At 41.3% G+C, this 16,699-nt stretch overlaps 1 protein-coding gene across 2 annotated transcripts; it reads right to left on the reverse strand.

The window, feature by feature from the left end:
• Positions 1-283: 283 nt before the first annotated feature.
• On the reverse strand, positions 284-15,109 carry LOC116697885 (probable ribonuclease ZC3H12C). 2 transcript variants are annotated; one of them, XM_032529484.1, is made up of 6 exons: positions 14,442-15,109; positions 6,754-7,644; positions 6,366-6,505; positions 6,000-6,234; positions 5,475-5,581; positions 284-5,185 (listed from the first exon to the last, which is right to left on the reverse strand). In XM_032529484.1, exons 2-6 carry the CDS (start codon positions 7,530-7,532, stop codon positions 3,657-3,659), a joined length of 2,790 nt encoding a protein of 929 aa, XP_032385375.1. In that variant the 5' UTR covers positions 7,533-7,644; positions 14,442-15,109; the 3' UTR covers positions 284-3,656. The 2 variants fall into 2 exon arrangements, with proteins under 2 accessions (XP_032385375.1, XP_032385376.1); XM_032529485.1 differs by lacking the exon at positions 14,442-15,109 and having other exon boundaries at positions 6,754-7,755.
• Positions 15,110-16,699: the final 1,590 nt, after the last annotated feature.

Genomic DNA, 16,699 nt, shown 5'->3' on the forward strand with positions numbered 1-16,699 from the left:
TGGGAAGCTGAGACGTTAAAGTACAGTTTAAAGGAAAAGCGCAAGAGCTCACACATATAATGTACAGTAGGAAACATATTTAACACATGTTTAATCATTTAAATTTGTAATAAAGTAGTACTGGAAAATATTCAGTTGAGTGGAAGAGGTAATGTTAATTTACATTTGTAATAAACTGTTTTCTCTCAGTGTTTTGGCGGGTCTGGTAACATCATGATCAAAACAGTTGTGATGCAGAGGAGACATATTGCTTGAGTTTACTTCAATATCACAACTTCAGTCAGCTTGTAATGGCATATTTAATCATTAATTTAGTACGCAGTATGCAGTACATACAGAGTATTTAGTATGTGATTTTAAACAACTAACTACAGTAGAACAAAGCCACTGCTACTGTTGCTAGTAACGTGTGACTGTGAAAAAGCTTTTTATAAACAATGCTTATAATGCTTTTTGTGCCGGTGCAGCTTATTGCTGCACCGGCACAAAAAGTGTCGTACCCAGGACAAAAGAACACAATTTTCCAAATCAAAAGACCTCCACTTACTTTTTGTGTATTTGAGATGACACAAAAATGAGAAAAGGCTTGATAAACATAATAAAGAACAGGAATGTTAAGTTTTTGGATCAGTCAAAGCCTGGTTTTGCTAGCTAATATACAGCTAAAGCTAACATTGGCTGTTCGCGGTGAAAGACATGGACCACAAAAATGCCGAAATTCATATGAATAAAGCGAGGTGTGAATTTGCATGTTCATATTCAGTCTGAACACTGTGAAGTGAAGTAACATCTGTGGAGAAAATCAAACACGTTAGCACAGTTAGCAAAGTGTACCTCCCGTTATTCAGCAACACTGAGCACAATCTCTTCTTGCAGATAAACATGTACAATAGAAAAATATCTCTAAACAAGTTCATGATGAAAGAAAAATAGTCTTTGCCCTCATACACTAAATACGTTTTTTTTTTAATATCCACAGGAATGTTAACACAGCACCTTTAGAGGTTTGTTTAATTGAATTGTAGTTTGTCAACCCTGTGGTCGAACACGAGCACACGGTGCTAGCCAGACCAGCAGGGTGAAAACACTTCAGCCATGACTGACTTACTCAGACGTTACATCATAGGACAAGGCCATGAGAATCAGGGAAAAAGAAATCAACTGACAGACACGAATTACTGAGGACTTGTTCCTGAGATCAACACCTTTCAGACAACGGTACAGCCCTTGAGAAGAGGGCTTTTCAAGTAAGAGAGCTTCGAGAAGAAGAAAACATGGTTTTTAGCTTTCTGGGAAAAGCATCACAAAAGATTTGGGAGCCTGTGGCACAAATATGAGAAGCAAGCTCATCAAAACCTCCTCTCAGTCCCACGTGCATGTCTATTTTTGCTCCAGAATTGTTCCAAAAATCCCGTTCTGAGGCCGAGTGTGACGCTGACGAGCTTCAAAATGTCTCAAGTAATGAGACCACATCACATTTAACAACGCCTTTATTTTTAACACCTTTAACCACAGAAATGATCTGGTTTTCACCACGGTTAAGCCAACGCGACCTCTAACACGAGTGACCCGATCACCCCGATTTCAGTTCACTGACAACATAAAAAACAATAACGGTCTCCAAAGAAAGTGCATAAGAAACTTTCTCTTTCCTGCACTTGAAAAAGGGAATAAAATACCCCCTCATATAAATAAAGGCTATGTCCACAAATACTCAAAATACTCAACTCGAAATATTTTTTGTTTAAATATTCTCATATATAACATTGATCTTGTTTTAAAAAAAAAAGTGTATAGGATACAATTTGTATCAATAAAGAGAGGTGTCATCTGGCTAACCAGGCAAGAGTTAGTTTATCTTTACAAACACTTTCTCAGACTTTAAAATAATCCCATTGGTGGAGATAATAGTACAATTAAGAATATTACTATTTCATACAACAAATACAGCTCAGAGTCCTTAACATTAGGAGATGATAATCTAAAATACTTTGTAAGAGAAGGCAGATAAAAGGAAAGAGGCTTTGAAATCCCATCAAATTAATTTGAATACTTACTTTTGGTCAGACTTTGTAACACGTTTTTGCATTTAATTGATTTAATTTATGAAGTGATTAACACAAATTAATTGTTTTAACAGATAATTAGTAATGGAAATAATGGTTAGTTGGAGTCTTTGTATCAGACATTACTCTGAAAAATCTAAAATTAAAAAAATAGCTTATTGCTAACTAAGGTAATTATTTAATTTCCTTGATTGTAATGAATAAAATTCAAGTTATTCCACTTATATTTTTGTATTTAAAGTTTCTTTCTTTACTGAACAACTGAGTGTTAATTTAACCAATGAGATTATTAGCGCAACTGAGAAAAGTTTGTAGACCTAAACACTACTATCTAACTAACTGTAGTCCCCATGATATTAAGTGTCTGGTAACATAGTCTGTGCTGAAGGTGTTTTCCAACTCTTGCCGGTCTGTTCCTGTCTTTTCCTGAAAAGTTGTGGCTCTATTTAACAGAAGGGTACAAACGAGTTTTACCCTGTTTGAGGCGGCTAAACCGTCCTCGTCACGTCACCACTGACAACGGAGACCCTGTGTCTCATGCAAGACAGACATTCACACACATTGAACGGTAATAAATTAACACGTATTTTAAATTAAAATCAAAATAACACCAACAATCTTCTTTGAACCCTAAACATTTCTGGTGCTCTCCACAGCCACCTTCATATGATTTAAAATGTCGATATGGTTTAAAGATGGAAAAGAACGGAGGGGATGTCTAAAAACAAATAGTACTGAAAGCTGATGAACTGTGAAGTAAAATAAACGTATTCAAAAGTGAACAACAGCTTGGGGTTTTCAAGTGGAGTTTTTTCTATCTTCTTTGTCGGCGGCCGCTTGACTTTCACTTCCGCGTGGGGGGAAATCCACAAAATCTCACCACAGCAGCTGATCGGCCACCTGCCAGTCTAGAGAGATACCCTTGATCCTTTAGTTTAGCTAATTCAACCGGTAAATAAGGTAGGGATGTATTTGTGACGTGTAATGAAATTTCACGATTAAATATATTATTTTACATAGCCCACGCTGTCATCGTCTTTGTGACTGGAAAACAGCAGTGTTTCGCTCAGATGTTAAATAGGAATTTTAGATATACTTGTACCCTGATGTGATTGCCAAGGAAACACAGCAATAACATAAAAGTGCCAAAAACAGAATCATTTAAAAGAAATCATCAAAATAACTTAAAATATAACAAATAAATTAATTTAAAAGAAACAATACTGTCACCCTTAAAACACATTAAAAGCCTCCCTTAGTACACTACCTTTAGGTGTTTACTCATAACCCAAAATAGCACACAAAATGCACATTGAACCACAACTTTCCCTGATCTTAAGTGCTGAAATAGCAGGCATTTTCATTGAAAAATATGGAAATTTCCATGTTCAGAAATACCATTTAAAATAATTAGACAACTTCCCTGTTATGAAATTAAGCAGCCCATTAACAGCTAAATGAGCTTTGTATCTTGAGCTTTTGGTTTGTGTATGTCCAACCTAACTTTAATAATTAAGATGATAACCAGAAATAAACCTGCAGAGGTGAGCCCATTTGAGATTAGGCTGTAACTTCACCTTCAGGCTTAATTCAAAAACCGTGCTGCAATTTCTCCATCAGAATCGCAGCTGCAAGCTCCTGAGCATCCGCCACATGAGGGTTCCTGGTCATCACCATCCTCACCAAGTCTGGAGGGAAGATGCGGCACAAGTTAACAAACACGCTCTCTCTAAGGTCCTGGTATTGACCAGAGAGAGGGGGTTCCTGTTGCTGGGGCACTGAGGACAGGTGGCCTTTGTGGGCAGGGATGGATGGAAGGGACAGCTGGGGGAGAGGTGGAAGACTGGATGCTGAAAGGGCACGGGGTGATGAATGGGCTTGCCTGCCCCAAGGAGAGTGCCAAGCCTTCTCGTGAACTTCTGGAAGGCTTTGGAAGCCATACGGATCATAGCAAGGCTTAGGGGGCTGCTGGTAATAAGGGTCCCAGTTTATCTGATGCTGTGGTTGTTGGTTTATTCCACAGTGGTTTCTTCGGGAATGTAGTGGTGACCCTTTGTACACTTGGGGGTCCTGGCGCCCACCTTCCTGCCAAAGGGATCCCATTAAATTGCTCTGAGAGTGGGAGTGAGCAGTGGATGTTTGGGGTGAACGAGCGGGGAATTCCCCTGGGAAAGTGCTCAGCAATGGATGCCGAAGGTGGGGTGGGATGTAGGGTGAAGGAGACTTACAGGGACGTGGAGATGTATGAGAGGTAACAGAGGATGGTTTTGGCTTGGAAGACCCTCCATCTTCCAAGCCAAAACCATGTTGTCTCCGCAGTGCTTGAGGAACAGGATAGTTATGAGAAGCATTCTGGCTCAGTCCAGGAGGAACACGGCTCACAGAGTGGGCGTACTGGCCGGAGCAGTGATGATGGTGGTGAGGATGGTGGTGGTGATGGTGGCACTTGGAACCATCGTCTATCAAAGGGTCAGGGGAGAAAGAGTCTGAGCTAGCACTGCCTTCACTGCTACAGTCTGACAGCAGCGAGCCAGCTCGCAGATCAGCTGGGAAGGAACACTCAGGATTCTGTGGTACGACCAGACTGAGGCTAGAGTAGGCCTTTACCAGTGAGCTGTAGCCCAGATCTGGAGAGTCACATCTGTGGTAAGTTTCAGTCTGGCTTGGTCCAGATGCTCCGGCAACCCTAAAGCTGCCTCCACCATTTCCCCCAGGGTGCTCCCATCGGTCCAAGCTTCCTGATGAAGGCCCACCCCCTGGAGCAGCATACCCTAGAAAGCTACTGCTACAGCTGCTGCTGCTGCTACTGCTGCTTCCCCTACGTCTTTCCACTTTGGAGTTGATCCGAAGCTTGTCCTCCAAGAGGTCATTGAAGGAGCTCCGAAGACTGGGGCATGGCTGTTTCTTTGGAGTGCTCCGACTTGGCTCGGCCTCAGCCATTCCCTGTGGTTGACCAGAATTTTGGCTCTTCACCATCAGGGCATCTTCCAGAAGGCCTCTAGAAGCTACTGATGACATTTTAGCACTGGCACGGAGCTCATCAGCCACGGCCCGCTGGGGCTGGCTACCCCTTTCAGGGTGGTAAAACTTGCACTTGTGGCCATATGTGCACTTCTTCCCTAAAAGACGAAAACAGAGCATTTGTCATTGATGTGCTGGAATGAAAATGATTTATAACAGCTTAGTTAGAGGATGATATTTGCATCTTTTGTATCTCTGTTAATTACACGGCTCTAGAGCAAAGTTAACCTCTCTAGCATAAAAACAAAAGAGGTTGAATTACTTAAGGATCATTATTTCTTAACATACATGAATGTATCTAGAAAACCAAGTGAATGTGCTACTTGGTGCAAAAATACAATTTGAAGCACAAACACCCAAGTGCATATAACTGCTTCATATTTTTACCATAAGGACATGGCTGCTTCCTGTGTTCAGGAACAATAGGCTTCTTCCTCAGGAAGTTCTCCAGACTGGGTCCGTGGCGTCCCAGTGGATCATCTGGTGGCATGAACCTAAATACACAGTTAATAGATTAAACCAAACCCAAACATACATACAGTAAATAGGTAATTAAATAGAAAATCCTCAGATAATTTCCCTGCAAAAATGCATTGTGTAAAAGTTAAAGGGCTTGTGTTCTTTAGTGGTTCGGACACACACTGGACAAAAGTTAGAGTTAAGGCTTTTTATTTGAATGGCTAATGACTAGCAGCAAAGCCTCCGTCTTTAGTCTTTTATGACTTTTCCAAAACAGATGCTACATTTTCTTACTTTCTACGTTATTTTTTTCTGTTATTATCGCCTTTAATTGACTTGTGGCAGGCAAAAAGCAACTAAAGGATTTTCCGTAATGTAATTCTAAATTTATTAGCACTTTTTTCTTTTGTGTACTCCAATAGATATTGTTCTCCTTTGGTATGAGTTGCTTACTTGTCATTTACAAAGGAGTACATCAGTAGACGCTCATCAATGAATTTCTTCCACTCTGGCTTTTCATTGGCTAGGTCACGGTAGTTGTCATTGGAAACAATGATGCCGTCTGACTCGTAGGCCAGTTTGACAATGAATCGGTCATCGTAGCAAACCACACGGCGTCCCTGCACACGGCGAGATGGGGTGAAGACCAGGATCTTCTCTTTCTCTAATCGCCGTAGGATCTCTTGGTCTGAAGAAAGAGATGAAGTAGAGATAGACATGAAGAAAGCACAAAAAAGTTGATTGATGTTCCATTCGGTAGTGATGACAATAAGAAATCAATCCCGAAGCAGAAGAATTTAAATCTATGTTAGCTGTTACCTGTGATAAGAGCATCAGGTCGTGATTGCTCTTTTCTCCAGGCAGGGACAAAAACCGTAATGTCACGGTGGCCTCGCTCCAAGAACCAATCAACGGCCAGCTGGATGCCTTGACAGGAGAACACTTCCTTATTTCCATGACTGCAAGAGCAGAAAGGCACGTTAGAGTTGTCCTTCCACCAAAATCTAAAACTCTTAAAATATCGGTAGTTCATTCTTTCATTTGACCATTAAAAAAAAAAAGGATGGCATTGTTGTTTTGTCATGAATTAGTCATGGTAGTGAATAGCCACTCTTCCTCTACTCTAAGACATGGGATTTTCTTCATTGAGTGAAGCATCAATGCAGTCATCATGTAAAGTCTGGCTATCCGTTGTTATCTTCCTCACCTCATGGCTACATTGCTTCCATCCACCACAACGGGCCGAAGGTTTTCTTTGTCCTCCAGCAGCTGGGACGGACACAGCAGCCGACAGGAGTCCAGGGAGGAATTGGATAAAGAAGAAGAGGAGGAGGAGCACATCAAAGCAGATGACAAAGAGAAGGAGGGAGATTGGGAGACAGTCAAACCTCTTTGTTGCTCCACCTCTGTCTTGGTTCCCAGTTTGACCAGCTCGCCCAGCATGTCGTTGATGAGTGCGTCTGGGCCCAGTTTCCTCAGCACCAGCAGCACCAGCTCCTCAGAGTAGCCAAGTTTGAGAGCAAACTCCACTTTGGCGCGGTAGTCTGTGACAGGCTCAGTGGGGGATGATGTTTCTGGCTGTGGGGGGTCTCCAGGGTATCGGTTTGGTGCCAGGTCCAGCCTGACTGACTGAAAGACTGAAGATGACTCCTGGTGCTGTAGGTGAGGCTGATCTTGCTGAGGGTATTGAGATTCAGAACCACACCCATTCTGGAGCCGTTCGTCGTCACTGTCTGAGAAGTTACTGCAACTACTACTGCTGCTACAGATTGAATTAGTACTAAAACTTGTGCTACTACTACCAATACTGTTATTGCTGTTACTCGGGGCATCCGCTTTGACATTTAAAACCCCTATATTCCCAGGATCCCTCACAGGGCTCAGGCTGACCTGCGGCTTTGCACCTTCCACATGGAGGTAGTCTAGATCCAGCCCCAGGCTGAGGATGTGGCCTGTCCCATCCTCCAGATGGTTTTTCACGCCCATGAAGCTGTCTCATACATCCAGCTCCACACCCTCCTTGAGCTCCCGAGCACCCAACAGACCCCACTGTTACTGCTGGTAGTTTACAGCTCAGTGACTGGTCTTTGGAGTGAAGCTTGAAGGAGAGACAAGAAGTAAGTGATTAAATTCCTGCAATGACCGCATAAAAGTGATAAAGAGTCTGCAGGAATGAGTCAACTGCATTTACACCTCGTATTACCACGTGATCTGCATCTGGATATCTTATCTGAATATTGAAAATGCCTGTTAGTGCCATGTGTAAATTTAGGCAGGACGTATTGCAATCAGGTTTCTATCAGATCTGAAGATGGTCTGGTTCACATTGTGATCGGATATCAGTCAGGTGTAAAAACATTCAGTATACAGTTTGGCAACATTCAAGAAAGAAATCTCTTTAAGTTGAAAGATCGCTCTACTTAACCTGGCTTTTTCCTGCCAGCTCAGCAAGCTCAGCAAAACCTTACAGACACCGTGTTCATCAGTAAATAAGTAGAGCCAATAGCAGCACCACTTCCTATGAAAAGTCTGCCAGTTACAGCATTTATATATTAAGATTTCTCAGCAGAATTGAGCCAAAAAAAAATACAGTTCTTAAACGCAAAGTACAGTGATGATGCTAATACTAACCTTTAACAGGAGTCAATGCTTTAATGATCCTTTACCCCCCCCCCCCCCCCCACACACACACACACACACACACACACACACCCACACACACCCACTTCTACTGATTTGCACTTTAGCAGCGAGGAGCTTTGAAGTCAAAGAAACATCAATTACACCAGAGGCAAAATACCAGACTCCAAGAAACATGTTCAAGTGATGCAAAACCACATTACATATGTAATTACTAAAGACTGTTGCCAATAATCCAATCTCATATTACAGACATGTAGGATAAACTAGGGAAACAAAAACTGCTGCCAAGAATATTTTCCCAATTCAGGGCCGGGTGGCAAAATTGTTTTCTTTACATTTCATAAATATGGATAGTTAATGATTTGAAGTGCTTTTTTAAACATTATGTTGCTTTGTATTTTTAATTACTGTTGCGTGAGAATAAGACAATAAGATGTGCCAGGGCTTGTCTGACTGACTTCAGATCCACAGACAAACTCTCTGGTTACCTAATTTATGCATGCATTAACTTCTCAGTTCACCTACTATGATGGGTTTGTTGCTCATTCACAACACGTTCAGAACATTGTGGTGCAATGACTGCAGGCCAAAACACAATATTCAAATAGTAGTTGCAAATATATAACGATGAGCAGAATTGCTTGCACATGGATTAAATTTAATAAAACAGCATCACTAACTAGGTCTAATTGTGATCACCAGCTGGACAAGTTTCTCGACAAAGCCTTGGATACATACGGTATGTTATGAAGGCTTAAGTGAAATACATGAATGCTTCCCCTGAGTTATTTATGAATCCTTACTTTTCCAGAATTCTTTAAAGAAATGGTCTGACTTGAGGTATATTGCTAGACCATCCCTTTTTTTTTTTAGCACCGTCAATCTTATCGTGAACAGTTATGTTTAAAGAGTATCGAGCCCAAATGTCCAAATAAGAATAATTATTACTCGTCACAAATAAATCCAAACAATACTTACCATTTTAAATGTGGTTTGAAGGAAAAGGACATAGCAACATTTGTGGATATAGATACTCTTCAAAAGAGCAGGTGACCATTATAAGTGTAGTAACCGACAAAGTTCAAATTCATAAGTGGCCATTTAAAGATTAAACTTCACTTTGGACATATTTTCAAACAAATACCTTCTTATTAGTATACATTAAGTAACTTTAACAAAAAAGAGAGACAAGGAAACACACCGTCACTGATGCAAACCACCTAAAACAGATGACATTTTCAAAGCCTCAGCACAAGCTGCTGTTCCTGTACAACCTGCATCCCATAACTCAACCGCACAACTAAAGCAACAGCAGTGGGGGTTTGACCTGCACATACAGTATGTGTTATCTACAGGCAAGGAAATGCTACATTTAACTGAAAATTACATTTAAAAAGGTGTCCGTCACATTATATTAGAAAACAGGACATTTCCCCATTTACAATAGCATTGCATAATGAGCCTGTTACTTTAGGAGAGTGTTGCATTATGGGATTTCTGCTGGGTTGTGTGTTGTGCTTCAAGCCCGAGTGTTACAAGTGCAGAAAGATCAATCAGCCCATTGCCGACGTGACTTGTTGTAACAGTCTTAAATATATAAAAACACTGGTATGTTCCTTTAAAACTCTATAACTGTAAAATACCATCAATACAGTTTGTTTAATTTCAACTACATTTTTTTTAAAAGTGGTTCCTTATACATTCACACTCTTGAAATTAAACACAAAGTAACGTTCATGAAATTAAATCAGATTCTTCATTACATGAACACCACACACTGTCCAGGCAGGAATCATGAGCCTTTTAGTTTTAGTTATGAGAGCAATTTGAATCAACCCCTCAATCGGTGTTTCCCACGGGCCCTGTGAGGGTCCACCGATTGGATAAAACAAAGAGGGATCTGGTGTTGTAAGGACATTGCTTAGTGACCTCTTTAAACAAAACAACATGTTCCTTTTCTCCCACATCTCACAAACACACCCATACATTACAACAAGCACACACTTAAAGGAACACGCCGCTGTTTGTTGAAATAGGGCTCGTCACGGTCTCCCTTAGCTGTAGATAGGTGGGCCGACGCTTGTTTTAGTCTGGTGCAACACCGTCAGTGCCATCGCTAGTAAGTTTAGCGTAGTGAATGGATTACTATGTTGCTGGTTAGCATGTTGTGAGTAAAAGTGAGCCAACAAAAAGACAACAACAACCTAATTACTTCTTGTGGCCTGCATATTCACAACGAGTACAAATAGCTTAAGACTAGAGGGTTTCCTAAGCAGATATTGTTTTGGGACTATATTTGGTGGAAGCACGGGGAGAATGTGAGAAGCCCTATTTCAACAAATGGGGCATGTGTTCCTTTAACTCTAACTATACTTAACGGAGGCTTACGTTAAGCTTCCTAAAACGTTTATCCCTGATCTAGTTCAGTCTTGTTTGCTCAATGCATCATTTGCCCTCACTTCAGCTTCCGGGCTTTTGTTTATTGTGTTGCAGATTATAAAGAATTTGAATAATGGGTAAGGTCATTCTTCTAGTTGCCTCAACTTGTCTTTTTAGTGCACAAAGGAATTGAAAGTCAAAGACCAGTGAATTGATAACTGGATTCAATGCTTTTAACATCCGTTAAACAAAACCAGGTTCAGTGTGTTTGTGTGTTGGGTTGTTTATCTGTGGAAATACCCATCAAGGGTACTTCCAAAGTGTTGAACTGCTCCAAGGTCTGAGAAAAGCTTTGTGTTGGCAGGCTAGGGGTTTCACAGAATAGTCACGGATTTGTAGACTAATCCTTTATCTGTGATTTTAACATGGTTCTGTAATAAAGCAATGGCAATGCTTCTGCAGTAGATATGCAGCTGTGGGTAGGTCTTGTTGACAATGGTCAATAGTTCGTAGTAATAATGGTCATGTGTGACTTTAACACTGTACAGTGTGGGATGCTAAATTAGAAAGAAACATGGTTGTGCGTTCCAATGCTACAATCAACAGTATGCCAACGTTAGTGAGGAGAAGCGCCAACAGAGTGAACAAAGTAGGCAAGGTGGTTGTTGTTGTAGATAGGTTGGTTTGAAGAATTATTTTCTGTTATGTCATGTTAGATATACAGAACTGAAGGTATTTATAGAAGGAAGATGCCCGCTTTACATGCAAGAAAGATACAGTTATCTCCAGTTCAGACATGCCTGCGTTAGTCTGGTTTAGTCAGCTCATTTGTGAACAGCCTCTCAGAGCCAATCTGTAACTCTGCTGTTTCACTTACTTCCAGGTGGGTCCCCTACATTAGCTAACCCTTTACTGGTTGTATTTGAGACCTTTTTGACAAAAAACAATCAGTTATTGGCTGAAAAGAAGTATGATACCTACGTCCCTCAGTCGGCTACTCATCTACTCCGCGAGAGTAGTTGATGACTACTAAAATGCTGCAGTCAGTGAAAGAATTTAAAGTATTTTTCAAACAAAAAAACGCTTTTGATCGTCTGTTATCATGCTTTGGACTAAGAGCAAGCTTGTGTACTCTGTGTTTCAAAAGTGACATAGTCTTGCTTTGAATTAAGAATAACGTGGCACCTGAACAGGAAATGGCTTTAAAAGTAAAGTCCATCACATATTTTATTTAAGGCCCCAAAAGGTATTCTTTGTCAACCAGCTTCTGCAAACCAATTGAGAACAGTTCATTTTGTATAAGTGTATGTGTGGTTATATTATATTTATACAGCGACAGTAATGAGGAGTTTCTTGGATCTCAGGCTAAAGCACCGGAAAGCAGGGGCCTCTTAATGTCCCGACCCCGATGTCTAAGCTGCCGCGGCACTGTTTGTCACCCTGAATGCCACAAAAGAGCTGGAATAATTTAGTCCGCAACAACAAAAGAAGCACAAAGGAGAAAGAGGGAGAGTGTGTTTGTGTGTGTCTGTGTGTGTGTGTGTGTGTGTGTGTGTGTGTGTGTGTGTGAGGGGGTGGGAGGGAAGAAGTGTGTCTGGCTTGCAGTCATTCAACAATGCAGCTGCCTCCCAATCTGTCCTCCTGTGACGGGAGTATTGTTCCCCCGGCCAGAGCAGCATGCACAGACAGAGGCTGGGGCATTTTAAACCCGTTCACCCCCAACAACAACACACACACACACACACACACACACACACACACACACCACGCACATGATGCCTGGTGATGCAGCAGCCACACCAGCCTCGGTCATAGGTCGCCAGACGGAATCTTTGAGGAGTCAGCAGAAATATGAAAGTGACACAGCAAGTGTAAATCACCCAGTCAGAAGCAGTCAACGTCTCTGTGTGGGTGATCATTGCACTCAGTATGTCTTCTATGTGTCCCACTGGGACTGTGAGTTTTAGAAAAAAATATGTAATACAAAAATGGAAACAAAATGTATTCCCATAGTATTCTTGGTTTTGTTGAGAAGAAGTTACAACCTAACCCACTAGAACCAAACACTTACTGTATACATTGTAATACAAATATCTTTAGCCTTTTAATGCTAAACCATAATCACTGTAGTAATGTAGTCTGTTATTGTAATGTAGTCTTGCATTTATTAATACTCTTTTGGCAGCAAATAACACTATGAATATAGTGGCTTCTGTAGAATATTATGTGACGAATCAACAATTAATGAACTACAATAATCTACGAACCGCTATTGTGCCAAATTTGATGCCTAGATAATGTGATATATTCATAATGAAATGAGGTCATAAGGTTTTCCAGACTCAATGTGAATTTTTTAATTTGTCTTTAGACTTTGAAGAAGAAAAAAATAATATTTGCACCACAATAATGTAGGAGGCTAAGAAAGAGTATTTCAGTTTATTTTGGTTGATCCTGCAGAGATTGAGAAATGTTTTACTGGGAAACTTCTGAGTAAAAATTAAATTTAGCGACATTTTTGAATCCAAATCTGTATGAACATATTATACAGAAAGAATAACTCATCTACCAAAAAAATCTGATGGGTTTAGTAGGAGGGGGGGCCTGAGTCTTTCCATAGTGAGCAGATGCTGCAGCCTCCACCTCAGTGACCCAGCCTGCCTGCACTGCTTCTGCACTGTGAGTATCTCTGTATGTGTCATGATCCGGGGTTATCCCCCTTGGGGGTGCACGGAGGGATGAGCTCCCTTGAGTCCAGACCCTGACCAGTCCCTCAGGGCTCCCGCATGGCTGCCATTTGCCGGCTGAGCCCGGCAGTGAGCCAGTCTGCCACACCAGCGACCGGCTGGGAGGGGGACAAAGGGGGTGTAGAGGGTGGGGGTGGGGGTAAATATCGGCAGCGGGGGCAACAGATGCCAGCTAAAGTCACAAGGGACCTCCCTGAAAGCATCTTCCACCCTCTCCTCCTGCCTCTGCAACTGGTGGTGTCCAGATTCATCCTCAGTGATACATATCACCACTGTCTGTCATGTCACCTTTTTGGATAGGGGTTGTGGGTAGCGCTTACTTCCACCTCAGAGATGTGTAGACTCTCAGTCAGTTACGTCTGTTCTGCCTCTATGTTGCTAAATGAGCCCAGGAGCACCTTGTAACATGTCATAGGTGGGAACCTAGACTCACTCATAACATCTGGTTCCACTCTCACCAACACTACATATTCTTATTGATTTTGGATTAATTAAACTGGAGTGAAATTAAACTATTCATCATGCTGTGGGAGAACCCCAAGGAATCCCCCAAGAAGTCCTGGTTGAAAACCACACAAAACATTTTTTATCCGTCTCAATTTCACTTGTGAACAAACTTCATACTGTACATCTACACTAAAACCTTCCAAAGTGAACAAAACATTCCTATAAACCACATTTGTTCCACACATTTTTTAACGCATCCAATAGTGATTTGAGACATTTCCTTCTGGAAGTGGTGGATGGACGGACATTGCTATCTGCTACTAGCGTGGTTAAAACAAACTATTCTTTAATTGGGCATTGTCTGCCTATAAATCCAACCGTTTGGGTACTTTGTTAATAAAAATATTTGCCACTTTCAACATGAAAAACAGATTTGCGCTAGATACAAAATAACACAATTGTTACAACAACTTTGGAGTTTCTTTGTCTAGCTCACTCTCTAAGTGCAGTATTACAACAAATATGAGCATTTCAGTCCCATCTGCATATAGACCTATTGCTGCTGATTACTGTAAGTGGCCCATGACAAAGCATGATCAGTGTTCTTAAAATGTGTTACCATGCAAAACTGAGGCTAACCCAGGGCAAAGAACAAGAAGAATAAAAGGAAAACACTTACCACGCAGCTCCAAGCGAAACAGCAAGGCAGCAAAACAGAGAAAAGGCAAGATTCTACTACAATTTCTCTCCTGGAATGCTGCCTTTTGTCATTTCAACAACAAAGCATAAGACAGAAAAACTTTAGGGGGAAGTTCCCAATAATGGTGCTGGTAAAGTAAGCCCAGATGTATGACAAAATCCCTCGAAAATCAAGTCAAATCTCAGAATCCAATCTCCAGTATCCAGTATCTAAAGAGTTGGAGAATGTAAAGCTGTCAATCCAAGTGGGGCTGAGCAAAATTAGTTTCCTGGTTGAGTTTAGCAGCAATCCTAAGAGATCAGCTTTCAAACTCTTCTTTTTGGTTGAGCAGCAGAGTGCAGTTTCCTGAGGCTGCAGGTTGAGCAGTCTGACTGACAACAGATGGAGTGGAAAGCATCTACAATCCTCCTCCTCACACTGGTTCTGCCTCCTGACCAATACCAATGCAGAAGTCTGACCACAACCTGTCTTCACCAAAGCTTATTCTGTACATCACCCACCACTCCACCAATAGAAAGGGACAATAACATGAGCTAGGATATCCCCCCCTTACCCAAAACATCACAGACAACAAACACACACACACACACACACAACACCAGCCCATTCGCTGACTTGAGCCATGAATGGACGAGAAGGCGTGAGTTGACAATGGTGGGGAGGGGGACACAAAGGAGGGCCCTCGGCGGGCAGCTGCACACACACTTACCATACTCAGGGTCATTACACACACACGCACATGCACATGCAAATGCACACACACACACACACACACACACACACACACACACACACACACACACACACACACACACAGAGACACACACACACACACACACACACACACAAACACACACACAGATACAGATACATGAGGAGAAGCGAGTGAAAAACAACACAGGACCGAGAATTGAGCCCTGCGGAACACCTGGCCCGCTGGGGTTGGCTGCAGCCTTCGACCTCTTTGTTTCATTGGTGGGGGATTGATTTGACTCAGACAATGAGGCAAATTATGTTAAAAGTAGTGTGTGCTCTCTAAACGGGTGTTTGGAATGTAAGCGCCTGTGTGTGTGTTTATGTAAGTGTGCGTGCCTGCGTGCATATGTGCCTCCATGCATGCGAGTGTGTATATGACTGACGGAAAGTTACCAGGTGAGGAAGGAAGCTGTGAAGGGAAAAAGCCTTCAAACTAATAAGATGCAGAAAAGGAAAAGAGTAGGAAAAGGGGGAGTAGGGCTCCATTGTTTGGACATAGCTCTGACAAAATTGCTGCATATTTTCAAAGGTCTCAGATTGTGAGGAAGGGTATTATTTGTAGGCTCAGAGGATGGCAGAAACAAAGGCTGGCTGCCTGTCAGGCTGGACTTAAACAGTTCCAGTTACCAGGCCATTTCACCCTCAGAAAGGAGGGTTTTTGTGTTACCACATTGCAAACCTGTCAAGAAGAAATTTAATCACTGTGTAGACAACACTACAGTAGTGTAAATTACCAAATAAGACAAAATTAAGTAAATTATAGCGCATTAAGAGGAGATGGTATTCTATCATTTCCGAGCAAGGGAATACATATATTAACCTTTTATGTAACCTGTATGGCTTCTTTGGCAACACATTTCCTATTTTTATGGGACACACATAAAAGTTTAAATATTCTCAATGTTTTAGCAGAGGGCTATTGAGAGCTTTCACTTAATTAGAACTACCAATAACACAATGTAATAATATTCATCTGTAAGTAGAAGTCCTCAACAGTATAGCTACGTTTGTTTTTAGCCTCAAAATGTCATTAAAATAACAAAAGTGAAAGCCCCCATATAATAAAGGGCCCTATTCAGAATGTATTACATGCATGTGTGTTTACATGTGTGTGCGTGTGTGTATGTGTGTGTGTGTGTGTGTGTGTGTATGTGTGTGTGTGTGTGTGTGATGAAATATGGGAACGGCAACACAAATTGATTCTGTCAATTTTGGCAACCGGCCCCAATGGCTTGTTGCCAAACATTCTGGAGAAGCGTGTTGGCGTCCTTTGCATGCTCGGAAACCAGAACATGCAAATCTGATGGGCACAGTTCCCATTTAAAAAATATGAAGATGCTAAATAATTTGGACATCATTACATGATTTATCAGTCAGTTAAATTGCATTATTAAGCTCAGTTTTACTCTTGTAAAGTTTTTGTTTATGTTTTCAAAAGGTATATATATATATATATATATATATATATATATATATATTAT

Source organism: Etheostoma spectabile, chromosome 11 (genome assembly GCF_008692095.1).
Source record: "Etheostoma spectabile isolate EspeVRDwgs_2016 chromosome 11, UIUC_Espe_1.0, whole genome shotgun sequence".
NCBI lineage: Eukaryota > Metazoa > Chordata > Actinopteri > Perciformes > Percidae > Etheostoma > Etheostoma spectabile.

Excerpts from the sequence above, each read along its gene's own strand:
- LOC116697885 (XM_032529484.1), bottom strand. The coding sequence starts at position 7,532 with ATGGGCGTGAAAAACCATCTGGAGGATGGGACAGGCCACATCCTCAGC. Across the intron at positions 6,235-6,365 it reads ACCTGATGCTCTTATCACAG|ACCAAGAGATCCTACGGCGA; the intron begins GTAACAGCTAAC and ends CTCTTTCTTCAG. Across the intron at positions 5,582-5,999 it reads TACTCCTTTGTAAATGACAA|GTTCATGCCACCAGATGATC; the intron begins GTAAGCAACTCA and ends CTGTGTATTTAG.